This window comes from Ictalurus punctatus, chromosome 7 (assembly GCF_001660625.3).
Source record: "Ictalurus punctatus breed USDA103 chromosome 7, Coco_2.0, whole genome shotgun sequence".
Classification (NCBI taxonomy): Eukaryota; Metazoa; Chordata; class Actinopteri; order Siluriformes; family Ictaluridae; genus Ictalurus; species Ictalurus punctatus.
Window position 1 is genome coordinate 6,951,529 of NC_030422.2, and position 16,097 is coordinate 6,967,625.

Here is a 16,097-nt window from a genome sequence, read left to right on the forward strand (position 1 = left end):
ATTTTTGACTGCGCATGCGCTGCAACATCCCCATAAGTTCTGTACAGGAAGCAGAAACGATTCGTTCACGTCTCGAGTCTTCGGGTTCGAGTCGATCGTTCATCATGTCACAGCTCCACTGCATTCCGCCTATGTGGCGGTCACGGGACCGAACGGACGACTCGAACCAGAAGACTCGAGAGCCGAACTAATCGTTTCCGTTTCCGGGGAACAGACGTAACAAATGTGACGCGACAAAAGAACGACTCGGATCAGGAAGTGACGTGACCTAACTGACCGCGTAGCCTGAAAACCCAGCTAAGCTATTAATTAATCATTTCTGTTTCTCATAATTCAGCCTTGGCTGCGTTCGCCTATAGTTTATCCATCCATACATCCATCCATCTTCAACCGCTTACTCCTTTTCAGGGTCGCGGGGCAACCTGGAGCCTATCCCAGGGAGCATCGGGCACAAGGTGGGGTACACCCTGGACAGGGTGCCAGTCCATCGCAGGGCACACAATCACACACACACACTCAGACACCCATTCATACACTACGGACACTTTAGACATGCCAATCAGCCTACCATGCATGTCTTTGGACTGGGGGAGGAAACCGGAGCACCCGGAGGAAACCTTCGCAGCACGGGGAGAACATGCAAACTCCGCACACACAGAGCCGCGGGAATCGAACCCCGACCCTGGCGCCTATAGTTTATCTTTCATTCCAAATGTGATCGACGTTCGCACAAGTACTAGATGTGTTGGGGAATTGAACATGTTAATATTTAAATCCTATTCTGCTGAAATTAACGAAATGCCTCGGGAAAAAAAGAAAAAGATTCGTTCATTATGCTGACCGAGATTCGAAGATCCGAGTCAGTAAAATGATCCGAACTGCCCATCACTAGTTGTTTCCCCCACCTCATAGTGGCTGTACAAACAGAGCCGCAAATGGCGTCAGAAAGGAGGCGGGTCATGTTCGCGCTGGTGGGCGGGCATAAATAATGCCGAAGGGGCACGAAATTGTCTGTTGCCATGGCGACCTTTGTGCCCGAGCGCGCTGCACGTCCTCTTGTGCTCAGCGAGGCTTTTTGCGCGCGCTCTCTCTCTCTCTCTCTCTCTCTCTCTCGTTAAGTGAATGTTAAAGCAGTGCTGCTTTATTTATTTTCCTCGCCTTGGAGTTTCTGGAGCGTGCTCCGTGCGCAGGTAAGCAGGTTGTTTTTAATTCGCTCGGCGGAAGTAGCAACAGGTGCTCGGCGTTACTTAGCGCGTGCTCGGCAGCAGGTGCTCGGCGTGTGTTGTTTGTACTGCACCGTTAAGCAGCAGTAATGGATTATAATGTATGCTTCCTTCCTTCTGATGAAGTAGTCCGAGATTGCGCTTGTCAGCATCTTGACCTTTTTTTTGTGTGTCGCGCTGAGGCGGAGGTTTCTCCTTCAGTCTAGGAGGAGAGAGGGTGTATTTGGGTGGAGGAAACTAGCTAACATAACAGAGCCTCCAAATAATGTTCCTCGTCGTTAACCCTTTACTGCACGGTGTTGGCGACAATTAATCCCCTCACCCTAATTATTATTATTATTATTATTATTATTATTATTATTATTATTTTGCTATACAATAATACACAACTACTGTTTTTCCTTTGTAACTGGGGGGGAAAGGGGGGCTTTAACTTTGACCAAAAAAAACAAAAAAAACCCTGTCACGTGACCATGAAGTACTGTTCTGCAATCACATGGCATGGGGAAGGTCAGCATGGGGATGGGGGGGCTCTCAAAATGTGATTAATTTTTCAATATTTAGGCAAAAGTGCTTAAAAGGAAAACAACTGCAGCACTATTTAAGAAGTTTACATGTCATTGAAACAAGTTTCTATATGTATTGAGTATTCTGTTGTATTGGTAAAATGTCATTGTTGCCATATGACAACAACATGCGATAATGGAACTGTGGTGTTTGTGCATTCGTGAGTTGAAACAGACCTACATCTCTCTCTCGCACACACACACACACAAAAGACTCTAGGCTTCTCTAGTAGTATATGTACATTTGATCACTTTTAATGCAAGATAAACTGTTTGTGTTATTTTTGCCCACATGATGGAGAGGGAAAAACTATTGGTATTTATTCCCACCCCTAATTTATCAGACTGTCATTTTGATATATGCTCCGGAAGGCACATCAAATTTTAAATAATCCACACCACCTATTTTATCAATATTTCAGCCCCCTTCCTTCTGGCCGCAGGTATAGTCTACCCTTGTGCAGAAAGGCCAGCTGTGCTAGGGGTTCCGTTCCTATGGCTATACGAGTGTTAAACACTTCGCTAATCAGCCGTTGTGATGCCATCTTATGCTCGGGCATTTGTCGTATGATCCTGATGTTTTCTTTTTATCCCCTTCTCCCCTCTATGCCTGTGATTGTTTATGATGGTTAATATGCATGTTGTTGCTGTGTTGGTTTTTCTACACACCCACGGTGGAAACAAATTTCCTCTTTGAGGACAAATTAACTATCTATCTATCTATCTATCTATGATCCTTTCCACAGTTGCACGTTTACCCTAATTCAAGTAGTAATAAATCCATGTTAAAAAAAAAAAAAACAGTTTTTTGATGTAAACGTAAATTCATGCAGTAGAGGGTTAACACTACGAGTTGTACTTTTTAATTGTATTAACCTTCAAATGGTTTTGGTGCTTCTTCAGTTTGCACGATCTGTGTGTGTGTGTGTGTATAGAGCTCTCTTGTTCAACAAGTTGAATGGACATTTCTGTAGCCTTCCTCTGGGCTCCTGCCCAGAAGAGCAGGTGATGAATTCCCGAGTACTCTTAAATTGCAGAGAGAGAGAGAGAGAGAGAGAGAGGGAGAGGAGAGGAGAGGAGAGGAGAGGAGGGGGGGATGGATGGATGATGTATACAATACATCCTATTAGTAGCTAAATGTCTTGCATTCTGCGACAGTCTTAGGGACAAGCAGTGAGGCAAGTTTTACTAGTAATGTTATTTAGGTGGCTATTCCCTCTTTTCATCTGTTGTTTATCTTTTACTATTTATTGTGCATTATCAATAACTATTAGAAACATTTTTTTTTTTTTTTTTTTTTTTTTTTTTTTTTTGCCACTAAAGCATTGTTAACCTGTTAACAATGCAGGGGAGGGGGTTGACCATGTGAACTGTATGAACTCATTTCATCCCTTCTTCTATGCCCCTCTCCCTCTACATGCCTCTTTCCCTCTTGCTTTCTCACGTATTCTCTCCCGCCCACCCCCACCCCCCTCCCGTCTCTCTTTCTCTATCTCAAAATTTAGGCCAGTGATCATAAATGTGACCTGCATGTCGAGGATCAGAGAGCAGAAAGTAACCTCGATAATAATCGCGACAATCAAATAACAGTAAGAACCGTAAAGACGTAAAATAATAGCATCAAACAGGGCTCCCCTCGTGTGTGTGTGTGTGTGTGTGTTTGGGTGGGTTACACACTGTTCCTAATACCGTGGCAGTCACACTTCTGCCACGTTGCTGTCCTTCATGCCTCCGAGCAGGGTGGGCAGTTTGTAAGTGTTGAGCAAATGAGAGATTCGAGAGGTTGTGAGTGTGTGGTTATGAAACGTCTCAGAATATTTCATGCAAGGCTTTGAATTTGATGTACTCTGTTTTATTTATTTATTTATTTATTTATTTATTTATTTATTTCTCCTCTCAGTCTAACTTGATTTTCACAGTGCTTATTATAAAGAGGCACACGGGGATTTCAGTCTCTGATTTGGCATTGACGGCTTTGTCGTTAAATGTTACGCGGTGCGTGTCTAATTAAGATGGGAGGTGGAGGGGGGGGGGTGTTGAGTGTCGCCACTGCTCTCTGAGCATTTCTTTTTAAAAATGAAATAATAGAATAAACTAAAAAATTATATGTAGATTTTTAATGCAAGTGACCATTTTATAATAATCCCTATTGAAATGGTTCGATCGAGAACTTGCCCTTGTCCGCAGTGTTTTTCAGCTTCCACAGTTGGATGTAAAAACCCTCTCCGGAAGCTATAAGAACCCTTAGCTATCCAAAGAATATTCCATTCTTATCTTGGATTTTTTGTGTGTGCGCGTGTTGCCGTTTTATATAATGTAAAAGTGATACGATGCGCCGTAGCGTACTCGGTTTTTGAAGAACGTGCCCGTTGTGATTGTGTGCTTCTGTGCTGTTTTGTCGTGCAGGAGCTGCAGTTTGAGAGGCTGACCAGAGAGCTGGAAGCCGAGCGGCAGATCGTGGCCACCCAGTTGGAGCGATGCAAACTGGGATCTGAGACTGGGAGCGTGAGCAGCATCAGGTGGGTCGACCGGGGTATGCGGAACTGATCCAGTACTGCGACTCTAACCTAGCTGCGACTCTATCGCCTAGCCCGGGGGTGTCCGGTCTCATCCGCAAAGGGCTCCTGCTCGGTTGGAATGAAAACCCGCACCCACACCGGCCCTTTGTGGATAATAGGACACCGCTGTCCTAGCCTCACACGCACACACTCTTTATACCTAATACCAAGCAGTCCTATCTTAATCCCTACTAATAAAACGCATTGACTTGTCAATGGGGTCTTTGCTTCTTTTTGTTAATAGTGTGAAACAATGTGCGTGTCCTGTGAGGCACTGCGAAAACCCTTTTTTTTTTTTTTTTTTTAAACAAAGATGGGCTTCTATTCCAAAAACTAATTAGTAAGTGTTTCCTAGTAATCTCCGCCTCTTCTGCAGCGCGGACGACGAGCTACATTGTTCGACGTTCCTCAGAAAGATGCTGACGAGATCTGATTCAGCACCCGGACGAGATCTAGTTCTTCAGAGGAAACGTTAATCAGTCTCTCGCGATGCAAGTCACTAATTGTGTCTTCGCAGAAGTCGCAAGTAATCAACGTGGTGAATCGAATAGAACGAAGAGTCTCCGTGCCCGTTTACAAAAGGCGAAAGTGTAACGCGTGTGAAGTTTCGTATAATAACTAGAGACGCGCCGATACTAAATTTCTCAGCCGATACCGATAACCGATCGTTCAGAGTGATCTCGGCCGATGACCGACAGTCCCGCGTCTAATACCTCCTTTTAAACGAATGATCAATTCCACGATTCTGAAGGAAATGCAAATAACAACAACTATATTCTCTCCATTTCAACACGTCGTTTCACGGTAACTGGTCTCGTGAACATAAAACGCATTACCCTAACGAACATGAGCTCAATTCTGAAGATTAAAGTAAGATTATTAACTTTAGCGAATGTTATTCATTCATATTAACATTGACTGAACTGTAAACAAAAAAAAACCTCCTGTCAGTCTCACACTCACCACAAACGAAAGCATTTCCACTTCATCACTGAACATCAAACTGGTCATGTAAACGCGAGGGGGTTTCTAATACAGCTGCTGAGGGAGTGATGGTAAATGTGACCTCTTTATCTCTTCCGACTGCCGTAATCCATCTCTATATTTGTTCCTCTCTTGGAAAGTCATGGGAAGGAAATACTGGATTTTTTCTTTATTTCTTTCTTTCTTTCTCAGTTGGAGCAAATGTTCATGCAAGAAGGATATTTGCTCTGGTCTCCCGTCTCCCTCTATAGACGTTTACCCCGCTATAGTTTACTTTAAACCCAGAAACGGATGTATACGCACGAACGCCGTTATATCTGATGTAGCATGATTGAAGTGACGTGCAGGTCTTTTTTTAAAACTTTCGGAAATGTCCAGAATATGGCGTTTTAAAAAGCATTCAATTTGAAGCGCTGTTGCCGGCGGATACCCCGTCTATATGACCGCCGTGGAGTTATTGCTCGAGTTCACGTTTTGAGAACGCACGTCTTTCGAGCCACAATTACTGCACAGTCTTGCCATCGCAGTTATTGTAAGGATAACGTACGAACGGCGTGACGCGTACACGTGGTCCTGTTTTAGGTTGACGGTGAGCCATCTTTAGGCTCTGCGAGGCACGCGAGATTACGTGACGGGCCGGCGTAAACCACAACCAAGCTGGCTTTACGCAAATGTATTCGTTCCACAGCCGCAGAGATGGTTTAAATTTCCCGTCAGCTTTCACTAGGGGCGCGTGTGTCGTGTTGGACTTTCATGTCCTGCTGTCAGTCAGTAACATCTTTCAGCTTATGGGCTGAGATGATGAAATGGCATTTAAGGGCTTTTATTATGTAGCATGTCGTTGCATGCATGAGAATTGAGATTCCTTTAAAGCTTGAAAATTTTTTATTTATTTTTAAGCTTGAAATATTTTTAAGGTCTGAATCGGTAAGCCAGCATTAAAATGATAGGATATTTTGTTATGAATATTATTTACGATCCCTCTGCCTGTCATTCTCGAAGAAATCACCGAAGATTTGGGGCAAGACGCGCCACGTGACCTCGGCCAAAGCCGCCTTCGATTCACTCGCGTCGAATACGAGTACAGATTAAAATCTCTCATTTACCACTAAACGCCATCTCGCGCGATCGCACTTTCGCCAATCCGTGTAGTCTTCCACAAGTCGCTGAAATTCTGTACGGACTGAGGGAGGCATGCTGTTTATCGACGCGTCCGTTGTCGTACCGTTTCTTTTCAGCCTGAGGGGGGGAAACTACCCTATAAGATCGTTGAATTCTATAAGTGGCTTAAGCTGAGGAGCTGCGAAGGAACCGGGTACAGTAATAATCTCATAAATCCTTTGGGGAAGTCACACTGGCTCTCAAATAATCAAAATTGTCAATTAGTTTTAGAAAAAAGCCAAACATGACGAGTTCGCTATAGGGTTTGTGCTGGGGGAAATGCATTTATAAAAAATAAAAAATAAAAAAAAAATTCAAGCTAATTAAAAAAAAAAAAAAGTTTTTGATCAGTAAATTATTATCAGATGCTGCGACTCTCGGAGCCGACGTCCCAAATATCCTCTCACATGAGCCTTCGACTTTCTCCTAAATGCGTTCAGTTGAGCTTCATCTTGTCGAACAGAGCTGTCGCGCTAAATGGTGTCTGTGCAGCGCAGCACAGCGAGGGTGTATTAAGCCAAAGCTGTCAGACTGCTCTGCTGCCAGATAAGTCCAACAGGCTCTCGTGGGCTCGCATATACATCCTGAAAAACACAGCACTCGGATCTGAGGACGCCCGGCTCGACGAGAACAAGACGATTTATAACATGCAGTATCTGTGCGTTCAGGACTTTTACGGAATGAAGATTTAAGTGTGTTTTGGCTTTGCTGCAGGTGGGAGTCTATAGGCAAAGTTAAGATTATTGAGCCTAGTTAGGCGGTGTTCTAAATGCCCGGGGTTTATTTATTTATTTATTTTTTTCAAGTGATGCCTGAAGTCATTAACGTTTTCCACTCCAGGAACGTGGGTGTACTTTTCAGTTTTTGTGCGCAAGTCGGTCTATTTATTTTGGGCTCTGTGAATGTTAAGCTCGCAAGTGACTTCCTCTTAACGTCCGTTCTGTCTGTTGCGCCGTGCACCGAAATCGTAAAACCCGCCTCGAACTGTTTAAGATTCGAATGCAACGTTAAAGCGCTCTAGTCTAAACTACGTCAATTAACTAAGATTCAGTTTAATGTATGACAGTATTTGTCTCCTAGGCTGCATTACTCTAATATATATATATATATATATATATATATATATATATATATATATATATATATATATATATATATATATATATATATATATATATATATAATTAATATAATATTTATATAAATTTTATATATATATATATAATTAATATAATATTTATATAAATTAATATAATATATATATAAATAAATTAATATAATATAATATATATATTTATATTATATGTATTATTATATTATATTATATATATTATATTAATATAATATAATAAAATATATATATATATTATATTATATTAATATAATATAATAAAATATATATATATATAATATATATATAATTAATATAATGTATATATAAATTAATATAATATATATAAATAAATTGATATAATATATATAATTAATATAATATATATATATAAATTAATATAATATATATATAAATAAATTAATATAATATATATTTATATTATATGTATTATTATATTATATTATATATATTATTATATTATATTAATATAATATAATAAAATATATATATATATATTATATTATATTAATATAATATAATAAAATATATATATATATAATATATATATAATTAATATAATATATATATAAATTAATATAATATATATATAAATAAATTAATATAATATATATATTTATATTATATGTATTATTATATTATATTATATATTATTATATTATATTAATATAATATAATAAAATATATATATATATATATATAAATTAATATAATATATATATTTATATTATATGTATTATTATATTATATATATTATATTATATTAATATAATATAATAAAATATATATATTATATTATATTAATATAATAAAATATATATATATAATATATATAATTAATATAATATATATATAAATTAATATAATATATATAAATAAATTGATATAATATATATAATTAATATAATATATATATAAATTAATATAATATATATATAAATTAATATAATATATATATTTATATTATATGTATTATTATATTATATTATATATTATTATATTATATTAATATAATATAATAAAATATATATATATATATATATAAATTAATATAATATATATATTTATATTATATGTATTATTATATTATATATATTATATTATATTAATATAATATAATAAAATATATATATTATATTATATTAATATAATAAAATATATATATATAATATATATAATTAATATAATATATATATAAATTAATATAATATATATAAATAAATTGATATAATATATATAATTAATATAATATATATATATAAATTAATATAATATATATATAAATAAATTAATATAATATAATATATATATATATATAAATTAATATAATATATATATTTATATTATATGTATTATTATATTATATTATATTATATATATTATTATATTATATTAATATAATATAATAAAATATATATATATATATATATATATATATATATATATATATAAATTAATATAATATATATATTTATATTATATGTATTATTATATTATATTATATATATTATTATATTATATTAATATAATATAATAAAATATATATATATATATATATATATATATATATAAAAAACCATAAACCGTTTTGACATCTTTACGCCTGGACGACGCGTGTAATTTGTAGACGTGACGGACCGTGGATTTGACGTGCAGATGGCATCACAAGGTGATGTACCAACTGTGTTTGACAGTAGAGGTCGGCTACATATCGCTCCACAGGATATAAATACTTCTCTCCGCTCCTTATCACTTCACATGCCGTCTATATAGACGCGTTACTGCTGAGCAGACACGTGCACTGTACTGTTTTATCACACCGACCGCTCGGATGACTAGCCACAGTCCAGGCTCTTACTATTGATCCGCGGACGTGACCCGGTTCGAAGGGTGCCGTGTGTGTTGGGAGTCGGAAAGCCGGTGCCGAGCGCGATAAAAGCTTAAAGCCTCCCTCGTCCACTTGTGTACCCCGGGGGTGTCTGCACGCTGGATATTAGCCTTATTAAGACTGTCTGCCGCTCGGCCCGACTCGTACTAAGTGCCTAGTGTACAGTGAGAGGGGAGACGGGACGTATCGATTTGGCAGCCAATCTGTGTTGTTAAAGAGGAGATGAAAGCCTGGCTGTGCCCGAGCTGAGTGAATTCAGCTTAACATGGCTGCTGTAAGCCCAGTCTGTCTGCAAGGCAGCGCAACAGACAGCAGTCTCCCAGCATCCCCTCTGCAGAGGCAGCCAGAACAGCGTAGAGGCTCAAACAATAGTGCTTCACAGCCTGAAAGGTGTGAGAAGCCTTTGGGGAAATTTTAAAGAGGTGCTTTAGCAGCCAAAAATAATAATAATTAGTGGCAAGGAATGAAAATCCAGATAGTGTAATACGAACAGCCGTAGTAAATGGTACCAGCTCTCTTTCTTTCTTTTCTTCTCAAAATGGATTTTTTTTTTTTTTTTTTTTTTTTTTTTAAACCCATGAACAAAATAGTGGAACATGTCTACAAGCACAGGTCCTTTTATATGACCATCCATAAATTGCATGATACGGGGCGGGGGGGACAAAAATAACGAAAAAAACAAGCCTTCTAACATTAGACAGGTTTAACAGCTCATTATCACTTCTGAAGCTGAGCCTTCAGTGGCATGTGAGATTTGCAGAGCGTGAGTCGGCAGCACACACAGGGAGGAGTGGGTTGTGTGGTTGTTTGATGGCTTTACATAGCGCGAGCGTGCCAGCTGGAACATCACCGCAGGGTGATGGCATGTGCCCTGCTCGCCGTGTGACAGCCAGTGAGAAGGATTCTGCGGCGTGAGACGGAGCCGCAGTAGAGCGCCATGGTTCGAACGATGCCTGGCGAAGCCGTGAGACAAACCCGCACGGACCAACTGTTTGGACCAACTGTTCCTGTCCTGCATATAGGGCAGTATCGCATGAAACGGTTTCACACCAATAAACGGTCCATCCTTCTACACATAACGATCTGCAATTTTCCACTCCAACAATAGGGGAAACTATTTAGCGTTTCTTTTGCGATACATTCATTTTCAGTAATAGTAACATCATGTATTCATTTTCAGTAACCACTGTAGCCTGGTCAGGGTCGACGTGGATCTGGATCCAAGGAGCAATGGCAGTAATAACACCTTTCACCTTTTTAAAAATAATACTTCCTTCTAAAGATGATTATCGACAGTCCTTAAAATCCTTCCATTTTCTGTACCGCTTATCCTGCACAGGGTCGCGGCGAGCATGGAGCCTATCCCAGAGGACTCGGGCACCCTGGATCTCTGTTGTTCTTTTAGATCATTTACTAGTTCCTTTTTTCCTGTGCTCTAATTACAAGATCCCATGCATGTGTGTGTGTGTGTGTGGGGGGGGGGGGCATCCCACACAAAAGACACAGATGGTTGTTGACCTGTACAGGCCAGGCACTAGTTAAAACGATGAACTACATAAGCAGTTAAAAATACCATGAAGCACAATCGAGGCCATGGTGAAAGGTTTTAAAAGTAGGATGGTGAGGTATAAAGCTCACACTTTCAGATTTGCACAGTTTAGACGGTTCTTGAGGTTGTCAAGTTTCAAATTCAAACACTACCTCCATAATTTAAAAAAGCGACATGTTTGGTTAAAGGCAACAAAACAACAACAACAACAAAAAAAAGGTTAAAGGTCAGCATGAATTCCTGAATCAAAAAAATCAATCCAAAAAAAAAAAAAAAAGTGTGTTTTTGCATTGCATGAAGCAACTCTGCTGTTCTTCAGCTAATATTAGTGATCAGGTTGTGATCAGATCATGTTGAAACCAGTACAGGAAAAACTTTTTATTCCTGAAGGCTTGGCGGTTAGAACGTTCGCCTTCCACCTCCGGGTTTGGGGTTCGATTCCCGCCTTCGCCCTATGTGCATGTTTGCATGCTCTCCCCGTGCTTTGGGGGTTTCCTCTGGGTGCTGTGGTTTTCTCCCCCAGGCATGCCATATAGGCGCTTAGAGACTGGCATCTCTAAATTGTCCGTAGTGTGTGATTGTGCCCTGTGATGGGTTTGCACTCCATCCAGGGTGTCCCCCGGCTTGTCCCCCGAATTCCCTGGGATAGGCTCCAGGCTCCCCGCGACCCTGTGTAGTATAAGCGGTACAGAAGATGGATGGATGGATGGATGGATGGAAGAACTACTTAAGAGGTTTACGTTTTAAAAAAATATTGTGCCAAAATAAAATTATACAATATACACTTAGCACTTCATTAGGAACACCTATACACCAGTGAGCCGCAGTTCTGCAGGCAAAAACACCTCGATGGTGAGCGATGTCGGAGAAGAATGGCCAGATCGGTTCAGCGAGGCTGTGGAAGCTTAAATAATCACTCTTTACCACCCTGGTGAGCAGAAAAGCACCTCGGAACACGTCAAACCTTGAGGCACATGGGCGACGACAGCAGGAGACCACGTTGAACAGGAATCTGAGGCTACACTGGGCACAGGCCCACCCAGACTGGACAAATGAAGCTTGGAGAAAACACCACCTGATCAACTGAATATTTTTTTATTTAGTCAGTGATTCTCTCTTGCTGCCAAAAGGAAGCAGAAATGAAGAAGTTATAAAGTGACGTGGTCCGTTCTCGGACTATAAGGCAGGCTCCCCATCTACGACGGCACATCATGACTCAGCAATCTCCACTCTATACACTCATGAGCTCATTTTTTCTTTTTTTTTTTTTTTAAAGTTCCCCCGAAGTTCCTTGAAACTGTGTGGCGTTATTCGGTGTGTTGACGTAATTTCCACTGAAACAGGAAGTCGGGGCGGGGCATATAGAGTGGCTCCTCCTTCTTTTTAAATAGCCAATAGTGTTTAGCTTAACTCGCAGCCCGGGCTGTTGGACAGAAAATCTGTTGAGAAGCAGAAGTGCAGAATGACGTCATCAAAACTGTCGAGCCGTGTTGGTGGTACAGCGATTGTGTAAATGGTGTCATTTGTTGCGGCGCACACTTGCTTATAGGTCCCCTTAAGGTGAACATATTCACACCAAAAGCCACTCAACTTCGATTTTGATCTCATGGGGACATTAACGCACTTTCTTTTTCGGTTCTCTATCAGCGTCCGTCTAACACACGGCACTGTTCTCTCCGATGTCTTGACATCTTGCTCTCTGTTGTCTTGGTTCTCGAGAATAATATGTTTACACTGCTGACCCCGCGATCCTCTGTCCAGGAAACCCGAGCCTTGTTCTCGGAATCCAAATTATTAAATGGATTAAATGCTCGGATTTATTCGTTCTGCTGGAATGCTTTCTGGTAAGCCAGTGTCCGCATTTAGCTCTTTCTCTCTCTCTACCTCTCTCTCTCTACCTCTCTCTCTCTCTCTACCTCTCTCTAGCAGCAAAAGCTGGAACTTGTGTGATCCTCCTGATCCAGTGCTGGCTGATGGGTGGCCTGTCTTTTGTTTTTCATGGATGAGCGCTTCTGATCAGCACTCATTAGTGCCATTATAAGAATCCCTTTCACATGCTGTAGTAGGCACAGGCGGCTGCTGTGTGCGGAGCTTCAGGGTGGTTCGGTCAGAAGACGCACGAGAAGAAGAAGACTTTACCTCCCGTGTTATTCTTAAAGACCATCTTCTTCATGCTGATTATATGGCTGGCGCATGAGCGTGCCATTCTCGAGTGCATCCACCAGTCATTCTCGCTCGTGGTTTTTTACATTAGCACTCGGAGGCACTTTCTGCAGCTGGTCAGCTTTTAGATTATGCCTCCCTCCATTCTTGTGTGTGTGTGTGTCTCTCTCTCGCTCGCTCTCTCTCTCTCTTTTTGTGCTAAAGAACCTAGTGACCCCCAACAGTGCTGGGCCTGACTCTCTCTGTCTCCCTCGCCCTTACCCTCTCTTCCTTTTCACATGCAATAGGAGCTTTGCCGTGACCAGTCATAGCGCTCTCTCTCTCTCTCTCTCTCTCTCTCTCTCTCTCTCTCTCTCTCTCTCTCTCTCTCTCTCTCTCTCTCTCTCTCTCTCTCAGTCTTCATTCTTGCGTTTCTCCTCCCTCTCTCTCTTTAGGGCACCCATGCACATTCTTTGCTTCAGTTCTTCGACCACGTAATCGAAAACGCACGATAGCCACCAAGATTTGCTAATCGAAATGAAATCTAAAACGCTGTGGAATCGTTTTAGATTAGATACAGCTTTGGAGATTTTTGGTTATACTGGAAACGAGCAAGAAAGCATCTGTCGTGTTTTTGTTATGCAATGAAGCCCTTTTCCTTCGTTTCCTTACAATCTGAAATTGTACACGTCTATAGGTCTGTTTCCAAGTACGTTTATTCCGACGGAATCTTTTACAGGTGCGATGGTAAATTAGAGTAGTGTAGCTGTAAGTGGCTTTTGTCTGTATGGGAATGGGATGGGGGGGGCGTAAATAACAATGATTAACTGCTGACCACATACTGACCCTCGGCAGGCCAAAGCACTTTGCTTTTCAATAATTACATTATTCTGATTTTTTAATTATCTGCGTAGAAGAAAGCAATCTTTTACCAAAAGACTTCACGATTTATTATATAGACGGCCGTATTTAGAACCGCTGACCCGCTAACCCGGACGCGGTATCGATTTGCTAAAGTAAATTATCATGGTCCGTTTACTTTTGTGTTCGAAAACCGTTCGAACGGGCAATTTTGAGCAATCGTTTATCGCCCACCAAAAAAAACCCGTCTCTCTCGTTAAGCCCGGCGCTTAAGCGTTTAGTGAAATCGCTTGTAGTTCATCTCTCTTCACGCAGGCAGTCTTTGTGGGAATCGTTCGTGGCATAATTGCTGCTAAATTGCTGTATTTCGAGGAGGCGCACACCACAGACTTATTAACATGTGGCGTTTTGTTTTCCCCTGTGAATCGTGACCCTCGCACGATTCACGGACATTCTCGCAGTGTAAATTTACGCACGCTGGGAGAAAATCGGTAGGATGATTTCGCATCTGCAGCGTGGCTGAGGGACGGTAAGCGAGTATTTAACGTCCCCATGGCTGCGGGGCCCAAGCGGGGCTCTGTTTACTGTACGCCCTTATTCCAGATCATCGATCAGCAGTGCGGTGCTCCTCATCCCTACATTGACTTGACTTCTAATCCATGATCATGATTACCTCTCAATATCCTTCATTGATTTGGCAAGTGGTTATGTTTTTGAAAAAGTGTGATGCACAGAAACAGTCTTCTTCTTCTTTGCAATTTTCATGTATTCAAGTCGAATTAATGGGACGTTCTTAATGACGCATATCATTATGCCGCGCATTTGACTTGCTCTTTCTCTTTCTGCAGTTCTGCTGATGAGAAGTTTCGCTGGAACAACCAAGGTAGAGTAGGCATGTTCCTTGCTACCTTCCGATAGCAGATCGGTGTATCTAACCCTTTTTTTATCTGTGCCCCATATTCTGATGTACCTTAATAAAGTTCCGTACACCCTCAGTAGTCGAAAGTTGTGCGTAACTAATCATTCGAGACTCGACGAATGCCACGCGCTAGACGAGGAAGTGTTTAACATACCGCTCGGAGCAGAGTGCTGACAGCTGTCACCATCTGTCAGGGTCACACGACAGCCGAACTGTACTCATCAAACCGAAATACAGTCCGTGCCGCATGAATTGATTGGATTATGGCAGAAACCTTAGCCAAAGATAGCACCTCGGCTTTACAGCAAAACAAGCACACAATCGAGATGTGGAGTATGCCAAGTGTGTGAATTATTTATGAGAGCGAGTGGGTGGTCAACGCCACACTGTTTTTAACTCTCAGCCAGGTACAGTGAAAGGGGCATATTAATCAGTGCAGTTAATCAGCGAAATAACATGACTGATGGGAGCTAGTGCACTGAGTGTAATTACTGGAACAGGATCCCGTAATGTCTTCCTAGCAGGTATGTAATCGCACCCAGCCAAATTTAAGGAGCTGGTAATGAACGATATGTGCTAATATACTTTTTATGCGATCAAAACTTAAACCTCAAAGGTTTGTTAAATTGACAGGTTAAACAATGCTTTATTGATAGGATTTTCTCAAATACTTGAAGCAGCAGTATAAACATGTAAACATGGAATATATATACGTGTGTGTGATATAAAAGTTGTAAAAATACTAATAAAATTTTTTAAAAATCAATAAAATTAACTCTCAAATGTCAATATTTCAAACAAATACATTTTTGATTCGAAATTTTGAAAGCACTTGAATCCCCACCACCATTGAAGAGTCCCCTTTTTTTTTCTAAACATGAATTGTGGTCCTAAAGTTTGTTTGGTAATAGTTAAAAGGTCATCAGCGTCATAGTTTATTGGAGTGATTTTCACTGATTCCAGGAAGTCTGTAAAAATGTAATATTGGGCAATTTGATCAGTCATCCAATACATCAGTTGGGATCTAGTTTGTAGCATACACTCTGAAATGTGGGGGGGGGGGGGGGGGGGGGATTGCTTTATTTTTTACCTCTGTGTATGTTTGGCCCTAAAT

General features: G+C 40.0%; 1 protein-coding gene across 5 annotated transcripts in view; it reads left to right on the top strand.

Annotated features, from left to right (window-relative positions):
- The window catches only part of ctnnd2b (catenin (cadherin-associated protein), delta 2b), an 89,171-nt gene that overhangs the window by 25,689 nt on the left and 47,385 nt on the right, over window positions 1-16,097 (top strand). For all 5 annotated transcript variants that reach the window (XM_017472903.3, XM_017472905.3, XM_017472906.3 and 2 more), the window contains exons 3-4: window positions 4,196-4,308; window positions 14,913-14,947. In XM_017472903.3, coding sequence (XP_017328392.1) covers window positions 4,196-4,308; window positions 14,913-14,947 — 148 coding nt within the window. The remainder of the gene's footprint in view (window positions 1-4,195; window positions 4,309-14,912; window positions 14,948-16,097) is intronic.